This window comes from Nicotiana attenuata, unplaced genomic scaffold, assembly GCF_001879085.1.
Source record: "Nicotiana attenuata strain UT unplaced genomic scaffold, NIATTr2, whole genome shotgun sequence".
Taxonomy (NCBI): Eukaryota; Viridiplantae; Streptophyta; class Magnoliopsida; order Solanales; family Solanaceae; genus Nicotiana; species Nicotiana attenuata.
The window spans coordinates 241,318-251,219 of NW_017670656.1; the positions used below are offsets into that span (position 1 = coordinate 241,318).

Here is a 9,902-nt window from a genome sequence, read left to right on the forward strand (position 1 = left end):
GTGCGGGGTGGGGTGGGGTGGGGGTGGGGGGGGGGTGGGGAGTAGGGGTGGGTGGTGCAGAAAAACGAAAAAACAAAAATTTAAAAATTACAAAATTTTTTTTTTGTGCAGGGGGAGGGGAGTGGGGGAAGCAGGGTGGGTGATGACGAAAAACAAAACTGAAATTTGAAAGAAAAAAAGCCTTTATGTAGAGAGGGGGTGGCATAGGTAGGCGTGAGGTGGGGTTTGGGTGGGTTGGTATGGGGGTGGGTTGGTGAGGGTGGGGAATAAGGTGGGGAAGGTTGAGAAGGAGTTTAGGAAAATGTTTTCCGATCTCTTGATAAGGAAAATATTTTCCTCCAATTGAAGGAAAATGAGTTCATAAGGAAAATGTTTTCCAAAACATTTAAGCCAGCCAAACATGAAAAAATTGGAAAATATTTTTCGGAAAATATTTTCCATCATACCAGACACACCCTTAATCTCTATCTTTCATGTCTTCTTCCTCTCTTCTCGTCTTCTCCATTTGTCAACCCATCGACAATCTAACGATAGGCTAGAACATGGGTTTTTGGCTGCATTTCACCTATTTATACTTTATTCGTGATTGAGTTTAAATGCGAATGTCATACTTATTACGTGTTTTGTATGTGCAAGACTTGAATCCGAACCAAAAAAAGTTGTTGGAGCTAAAATGGAGAATACGAAGCTTCAAAGTCTGAGTAGGAGCTCAATTACTTTACTCGGGACCATGTCGAGGTTCGAGGATCGACCTTGCATATGAAAATAGAAGAAAAATGAGTGCCAGAGTAAATTGAACTAAGGCGACGCTTTAGTGCAAACTTTTATTAGAGAGTTGGAAGGTGCCAAAAATGGCCTAGCGCTACGCGCAGTACGTCTCGCCTTGCGATACTTTTGGTTAATATTTTATCTGACGATCAGAGATGAGGTAGTTGGAGACTTAGAGTAAAAAGCAATAGTGTATTGCGCCCTGCATCGCCTTGTGAAACGTGGTAGTACATTTCTGCTATCAAATTTTGCACTTCATCTCAATTAGTGTAGTTTGTTCCAAAGATGTTTGTACACAATATAAATATAACTAAATCACATTTTCTTAAGGACTTTTGATCTATGGAGGATTAATAGAGCGTTGGAGCCCACAAGAATTCATCATCCTTCCACCAATTCAATAGAGGCGTATCTAAAAAGATGAAAGCGAGTTCACGTGCACTCATGCTCTCCTCCCTGAACCACACATAATAATGTTATATTACTACAAAATAATATAAATATATATGTGTGCCCAAGCTCAAAAAGTCACATAATGTAATGGTGCACCGAGTGAGGTCAAGGATTTAATTTTCTTGTCCATATTTGGGGAAAATAGTAACATTTGATTCCATACCCAAAAAAAGGTAAAACTTTAATTCTTATAGAGAAATCATTCAATCGTGTTTATTTCGTCGTTCGTCACCATTTATTTCGTCGTTCGTCACCATCACCGTCAGCTGATCGCCGTTGACAAAGTTATCCTCCATTTTGCTTCTCGAAGTTTTCTGCTCAGTGAAAACATTCGCAAATTTTCCCAATTGTTCTTGCAATTTTCGCATGCCTTCTCTTTCTTTTTCTCTGTTGCCATGCATTCTTGGGCCTTCTTTGATTCATATGTCAAACAAAAACTTAAGGCAGAAAAAGAGAGAACCCAGATACACATTTTTCAGTTTTTACACATTCTTGGCCTGAGCCATCTTTCTGCGGCAGTCTCCTTCCGATCTCTTTCTCCGGCGACATCGAACTCCCTACGACCGGCAATAATGGTCGGTAAAACTTGGTGGCTGAAGCGATTTACATCTCGCTCGAATTTTGGATCTGCAATTCAGGTTCTATTGTTCCTCTCTTGTCTTGATATTTTAATAGTTTGATATTTTAACGTTATTGTATCTCCTTGCCTGCCTCTTTGTTCTTGAATCTTTAATTAGTATTTGCCCTAGCATTGTCAAATTAATTGCATTAGTGATAGCCTTGCCTACTTGTTTATATTGTTATCTACATGTTTACATCTTTGTTTTGAATCTTTATTTAATATATCCCCTAGTAGTTCTGCTCTTGTTTTGCACATTTTCTTTTTGACCTTTAGTTGTAGATTATAGTCCCTTTTAGCTCTTTTATTGTATTTCTTCACCCATTTTTCCGACCTTTAGTTGTAGATTATAATTCTCTTTAGTGCCTTTATTTTATTTCTTCACCTGTTTTTCTGACCTTTAGTTATATATTATAGTTCCCGTAGTTCCTTTATTTTATTTCTTCGCCTTTTTTGCGACCTTTAGTGGTAGATTATATTTTGTCATTTTATTTTTGTTGCTTGTTTTCGGGATAGTGCTTGCACAATGACTCCTAGTTTATAGTGGCTTTGGTGAACGATAGTAGGGTAAGGTCTAGTCCTGGAGGTGTCATCGCGGGTGCGAAGGGTAAGAGGGCTAAGGGAGCTACTAGGCTGAGAGTGGGGTCTTGGAACATAGGAACTTTGATTGGAAAATCTATAGAGTTAGCGAAGATTCTCGAGAAAAGGAAGATTAATATAACTTGTGTACAAGAGACTAGGTGGGTAGGAGATAAGGCGCAAAATGTGGACAGGTTCAAACTATGGTATTCTGGGAGGGTGGAGGGCAGGAACGAGGTTGGTATCTTAGTTGATAAGGACCTCCGTGAACTAGTGGTGGAGGTTAGGAGGGTGAATGACATGCTGATGACTATTAAGCTAGTTGTTGGAGGTTTTACTTTGAACATAATCAATGTGTATGAACCCCAAGCAGGCTTGGATGAGGAAGTCAAGAGGCGTTTCTAGGAGGATTTGGATGAGATGGTGTGTGTCATCCCGCATACCGAGAAGCTTTTCATAGGAGGAGATTTCAACGGCCACACTGGAGCGACGTCTGGGGGTTATGATGATGTGCATGGTTGCTTTGGTTTTGGAGATAGAAAGGAGGAGGGACGTCTCTATTGGACTTTGCTAGAGCATTTGATTTGGTGATAGCAAACTCGAATTTCCCAAAGAAGAGGGAACACTTGGTCACCTTCCGGAGTTCGGTGGCCGAGACTTAGATTGATTATTTACTCTGCAGAAAATCGGATAGAGGTCTTTGCACGGATTGCAAGGTCATCCCAAGTGAGAACCTCTCGACCCTTCATAGGCTCTTGGTTATGGACCTTGAGATCACGAGAAAGAGGGCGTGGGCAATGTATAGACAGCATAGGATCAAGTGGGGAGCCGTGATGGAAGTTAAAGTGCAGGAGTTGGGGGTCAAGCTGCTGACTATGGGGTCTTGGAGGAGTAGTGGGGACGCAAGCACTCTGTGGACCATGACTGCGCAGTGCATTAGGGAAGCTGCGAGAGAGGTATAAAGGTATCAAAGGGTTACTCTGGTGGTCACAAGAGAGACTGGTGCTGGAATGGAGAATCGTGAGCAACGACGATCAAAGAAGATAAGGAAATGCCCGACTGAAGTCAAAGTGCAAGGAAAAGTGGAGACCAAGAAAACGGTGTATATGAAGCTAGTGAAAAGTGTAGACGAGGAGGAGAAGAGGGCGAATGGGGAGCAATATAAGTTGGCTAAGACAGAGGCAAAGCTAGCAGTTACGGCAGCCAAGACTGCAACTTTTAGTCATTTATATGAGGAACTCAAGGGCCGATGTGGGGATAAGAGGTTTTTCAGGTTAGCCAAGGTGCGAGAAAGAAAGGCTCGTTACTTGGAACAGGTGAAGTGCATCAAGGACGAAGAAGGTAGAGTTTTGTTGGATGAGGGGCTTATTCGTCGGATATGACATACCTACTTCCATAGTGTCTTGAACGAGGAGGGGGACATGAGCATTGTACAGGGTGATTTGGAACTCCCTGGGAGTCGTTGTGACTTTGAGTATTGTAGGTGAATTAGAGTTGATGAAGTGGAGGGGCTATGCGTAAGATGAGCAGCGGCAAAGCGACCGGGCCGGATGAAATTTTGGAGGAGTTTTGGAAGAGTGCGGGCAATGCAGGCTTAGAGTGGCTCACTAGGTTATTTAATGTCATTTTTAGAACGAAGAAGATGCCCGAAGAATGGAGGTGGAGCATGATGGTTCCCATTTACAAGAACAATGGTGATATCCAAAAAAATAGCTATCAAGGTATCAAGCTACTTAGCCGTACTATGAAAGCCTGGGAGAGAGTAGTAGAGCTAAGGGTCGGGAAGAGTGTGTCTATTTCCAAGAACCAGTTCGGGTTCATGCCGGGGCATTCGACTACATAAGTCATCCACTTTGTTAGGATATTGATGGAGCATTATACGGAGAGGAAGAAGGACTTATATATGGTGTTCATCGACTTAGAGAAGGGGTACGATAAAGTTCCGATGGAAGTTTTGTGGAGATGTTTGGAGGCTAGATATGTACATGTTGCAAATGTTAGGGTGATTAAGGACATGTATGATGGAGCGAAGATCCGAGTGAGGACAATGGGTGGGGACTCGGACCATTTTCTGGATATGATGGGGTTGCATCAGGGGTCAGTACTCAGCCCTTTTTTGTTTGCCCTGGCGATAGATGTACTGACGCGCCACATCCAATGGGAGGTGCCGTGGTGCATGCTATTTGCAGATGATATTGTATTTATTGACGAGACGCGAGGCGGTGTGAACGCACAGTTAGAGGCATGGAGGCAGACCCTGGAGTGTAAAGGTTTCAAGTTGAGCAGGACCAAGACAAAATACTTGGAGTATAAGTTCAGTGGTGAGACTCAAGGGGGGAAAGGGGAGGTGAGTCTAGGCTCGCAGGTCATCCCTATGAGAGGAAATTTTAAGCACCTTGGGTCTATTATCCAGGGGGTGGGGAGATTGATGAAGATTGTTGATACCCAATTTTTCCCTGTATTTTTTAAATATGCAAAATACCTTCAAAATAGCCTATATATGCATATATAAGTGTATCCCAAGGTTACATTATTTTTTTTTCTTCGTTAATTTGTCAAAGATTTTTTAACCAATTTACTGCCCTATTTTATCAAGAAAAACCCAATAATTGTCACCAAAATTATCATTTTTGGTGACTCATTTATTGGATTCTCATATTTATACTAAAATATAGCTAAGCTATTTTTTTTACATATTTTTACAAATTTATTGAGTAGTTTTCAGGATAAAATTGCATAATTGCAATATTAACCATTTTTAGGTTTAAATTAGTCTCATATTTATAAAATGGGATTGTATATTTTTATATTGATAATTATATATTATAAATCATTTTAGTGCTTTCAATTAGTTTTCAGGAATTTATTTACTATTTTTTATAAATTAAATGGGGAAAAAAGGGCTATTTAATTTATAGCCANATTAAATGGGGAAAAAAGGGCTATTTAATTTATAGCCAGATTTGGCCTTCTAATTTAGCCAAATTAAACCCAATACCCAACCAAAATTAAACAAGCCCAAATACCCAAGCCCAATCCTAAATCTACCCGACCCAACCCGGATTAAATTTTGGTCGTTGATCAAATTTGATCAACGGTCTAGATCCGCCCTTACCAAATTAAACCAAACGACCCCCCAAGACCCCTCTCATTTCCTCACTCGTCTCTATCTCTCTATCTCTGGTTCTCTCTAGAACCTTCCCCCTTCCCCTCCGCTCCGATGAGTTTCACTCACCTTCTCCGGCCACCTCCTGGTCTGAATCTATGGTGGTCTCACCACCTACCAGCCTTCCACGGTGCATACACGCTTGGTTGCTGAGGTTTCATGGTCTGACCACGAAGAAGCTTCATCCAGACCTTGTTGATTCAAGTTTTATGGCCATCTCCGGCCTTGCTCCGGCAAGCCATATCTGTTTCGAGCCTGACCTCGACTCCTCCTGCTTAAATCTATCCAAGCCTTTCTCACCTTTCTTTCAAAAGGTCTTGTGGCCGGTTACAAGACCTTTTGCTTGCTTTCTCTCTATTTTGTTTCTTTGAAACTGGTATGTCCTGATTTAATTTTCAGCACCACAACAATGTGTTTATTTATTATCTTTATATCCATGTCTACTTACTGCTTCTGTATAGTTCAACACTTACTCTAGCATACTGATTTCTTTTTGCCTGTTCTACTATGAATCCAAAACCCCTACCCCCTATGTGTTTAAGCTATGGTTTGATACATGGCAATACTGCAAGTTATTGTCCATGAATCAGACTTGATCCCCTGGAATCCTAGCCTCTAATAGCATGTGTTCTGGCAGGCTTATAGGTATGCTAGCACTCTCCATTGCTGGGCATGCCTAGAGTCTGCCCTTGCCTAAGCAATAGGCTCTTTACAATCTCCCCTTTCCCCTGAACCCCTTGTGTGTACTTATTTGTAGCTGTTTCCTTCTCCATTTCCCCTTTAGCATTCTGTTCTGCACTTGCACACACCTTCTTAGCCTTTAAGTTCTTCCCCCCTCTTGTGATCCTTGCCTTGGGACCCTTTGAGTTCCCTCTGAACTTGGACACTTGAGGGCTGGCCCTTCCACACTGCATTGATCCCCAATCTGATAATGCATGTGAGTGTGAGCATTGCCCGGAGTCCCTTTGATACTCTTAGGGAACTTTGACACACTCAAATGGGAGAAAGGCTTTGGATCATGATCTCTTGGAGTTGATTTACCTCATATTTCAGACATGAAGTCTGAATCGGGCTCTCCTTGGTTGTACTTTTATTTTTTTAATGTGTTTTACCTTATTCCGGGCTGTAATAATTTCTAATAAACTCTTGGGGATGGTTAGTAAAAAGGGACGGGTAACTATGTTTGCAAAAAGGGTAGATTCCATGCCTATAGGAATTTTGAATTCTGCATATGCACCTAGAAATCATGCCTATAGGTCCTTCTGAATTTTGTATGCCCATCATTCACATTGAAATCATGCTTACATGATTATCTAAATCTGTACGTTCAATCGCACTTAGATATCATGTTCATAGGTCTTAAACAATTTTTGCACTTAGATATCATGTTCATAGGTCTTAAACAAAATTCAGCACCTAGATATCATGTTCATAAGTTTAAAACGAGTCTTCTACATTTTATACCATGTTCAAAATCAACTACGCGTAGAAAGCATGCATATAGGAACTCCTAATCGAATCTGAATCGCTTCATTCACATATGGAACTAAAATCAGTAACAACGGGTACTGTTAGCTGTAGAACTTATATTCTTCGTTAAAAACTGGCCTTTCTTTTAACAATCTGACTCCATTTTTAATCAGTATATGTCCAGTTTGCTTTAAACCCTGTTATTTCGTTGCTTTCTGAATTCAATAGATACCATGCCTATTGGATCCTTGTCCAACACTTAGGCAAGCCTTAGGGTAAAGTCATAAATTAAATCAGTTCTATTAATAAATACAACCAGCTGGCAGGCCTGATTCGGGCTTCTTATTTGAATTGTGTAATAAATCAGTCTGTCTCAACCTTTAAGCTCTTGTATGTTTAGTACTTAATTAGACCCTAAACAATATGTGTAAGTCATGCTAATTACGTGTTTCTTTGTTTAAAGGGGGCATATTTGAGCCTTTGCTTGTTATGTGCTTTCCCCTAACTTGTTATATGTGTTTTGTATGTCGCATTAGAATTTTGCCCCTTTGAAACCACAAATAAGCCTAACATCCCTTCCCTTTATGATTAGTAGTCCTCATGCCTCCAGGACTGATAGGATTGGGACGGGTAGTAGCATGCAATAGGTAAACGAGACCATTCCGCGCTTTAATACCTTAACGGGGTGGGAAGGGTAGATATGGATATGATGACCACGCGATAATGTCACGTGTAGCCCCTCATTGAGGAGTGATTACCGGGCATTGTGTGGGGTGATCCATATTATTAATAAACCTAGGACCCCTCTCCGTTTATTTCTTTCTTTTCAGCATTTTACTTCTTTATTTTTAAAATCGGTTTTTCAATTACTCTTTCAAACCTTGTTTACTTTCAAACCTTTATATGATGAAATCCCTTCTTATTTGAGCCCTATTTGTCTATATGATAATTGTACCCAAATTCACAAAAATAGTCTGGCCGGGAACCACACTAGTGGATTCTAAGGGGTGCCTAACACCTTCCCCTTAGAATAATTTCAAGCCCTTACCCAATCTCTGGTTACTCAAATCAAATCTCCTTGGTGTCCTAATGCACCCTAATCATTAGGTGGCGACTCTTTAAATCAAACCCAATTCCCAAAAGGAATGAGTTGTCCTCCCAAATGTCATAAACCCGATTTTGCGAGAAATAGGGGGCGTGACAACATGGCGACTCTGCTGGGGATCTTTAGGCTTTTACCATTTCAGACCTTTATTGTGAATTTATGCTTCTTTACGCACAATTATTTGTTTATTTCCTTTAAGCATTCAATTTTCTTTTCAATTGCCAAACTGACTGATCTCCTTTTTCTTTTCTTTACTGCTTGTCATTACTACTGCTTTTCATTATGAAACTGTTATATTTACTGCTTTCTTAACGTGTAAATACATGACTACATGCCTTTAACTGTTGCATAATCATGCTCAACATCATATTCCACTCGTGCCAAACAAAATCCTATAGCAATGCTTATAATGAGTGGTTGCGCTCTTTCGATATTATTACCCCCTAAATTCGGAAACGGCATATTTGCGGTAAAACCAGTCGATCAACGGTGTAGTCGACGGTTCCGTGCCTTTACCCCTTGAGTTGTCCGCTCAAGGGTACCAGTCTAAAACCCCATAGAAACCTTACTCCGTTTAAACTGTGCATACATCATGGTCAAACCTAGTTGGATCAGTTATGTTGTCCACATAATGATCCTTTAAGATAGCCTTGTCCAAAGTCCACTGGGTTTCCCTAAACCCAAACGGACATCACCACGTTCTGTGCATTTATTTGGAGAACTAAAAATGCGTCATGCTAATTATTGATATTAAATAGTCGAGCCTGGTGAGGGTAAGGGCCTAATTTGCCTTGCAGGAATATGAGGTACGAAGTCCCCAGATTCGGCATGGTCACCAACATCCACCCAAGATTGCTAAGCTCGTGAAAAGATTTACACTCTAGTGACCAAAATCGTTTCTCAAAAGGGTCGAAGATTACCAAAATGCTGAAGGAACCGAAGGCGGACACCTAGCCAGGGCCTACCTATTGCTGGGACTTCGCGAGTCGGGAAAGCTGTTCGATAGAGCCAGGGATGCCGAATCTGGGGAAGGTCCTTCTGGGACCAAGTAGGATAGGAGTTTTTCTTTTCGCTCTATCAAATGTAATAAGGACGATGGCCATTAGTGATTTCCATTTCCTGTTTATTTAGTGTCAATTTGGGATTCATCTATTTTTTATCAATAAAATGAGGCATTTAGCATCCTAAGTTCTCCAAATCAATTTGTCGCTAGGCCTACCTCAGGCATAAAGAGGTCCCCGAATTAGGACGCATTTTACATTCCTGCACTATGTGTTTAAATATTGCAATACTTTTCATAATCCTCACTAACTTGGTAACCTTTTTGTTTTTTTTTTTACTTTTTGTTTTTTTTCCCCTCCCCAAAGGTTAGTTCGTGCACTCTGACATGATCATCTTAAGCAGAGGAGCATGCCTCAATAACTGGACCATCGAAACCACCAGAGCCCGGCGAGCCTCGGGGTAGCAAGGCTGAACAAGCATCATGCACTATCTTTTATTTTTACGAGGTAACTTTCCTTTCGCATTTTAAATTTCGCAATAAGATCTTCAATGTTCAAAACAGTTATGGAATTTATCAAAGCATTTCGATTTTTCTTATAAATAAACACTCTTATTATTTTCTCTCATTACTCTACTTATACAGCATTACTATTACTTATCTTGATGAACCAATGACTGTGACATGCAATGAGACAACGCAACAAACGGATATAGATTCAGAGGAAGATGACATACCGGAA

At 40.6% G+C, this 9,902-nt stretch overlaps 1 protein-coding gene across 1 annotated transcript; it reads left to right on the top strand.

The window, feature by feature from the left end:
- The first annotated feature begins 1,793 nt into the window (after positions 1-1,793).
- Positions 1,794-2,824, top strand: LOC109241945. The gene is made up of 2 exons (XM_019408773.1): positions 1,794-1,859; positions 2,378-2,824. The coding sequence occupies exons 1-2, from the start codon at positions 1,794-1,796 to the stop codon at positions 2,822-2,824; spliced, it is 513 nt and encodes a 170-aa protein (XP_019264318.1).
- Positions 2,825-9,902: the final 7,078 nt, after the last annotated feature.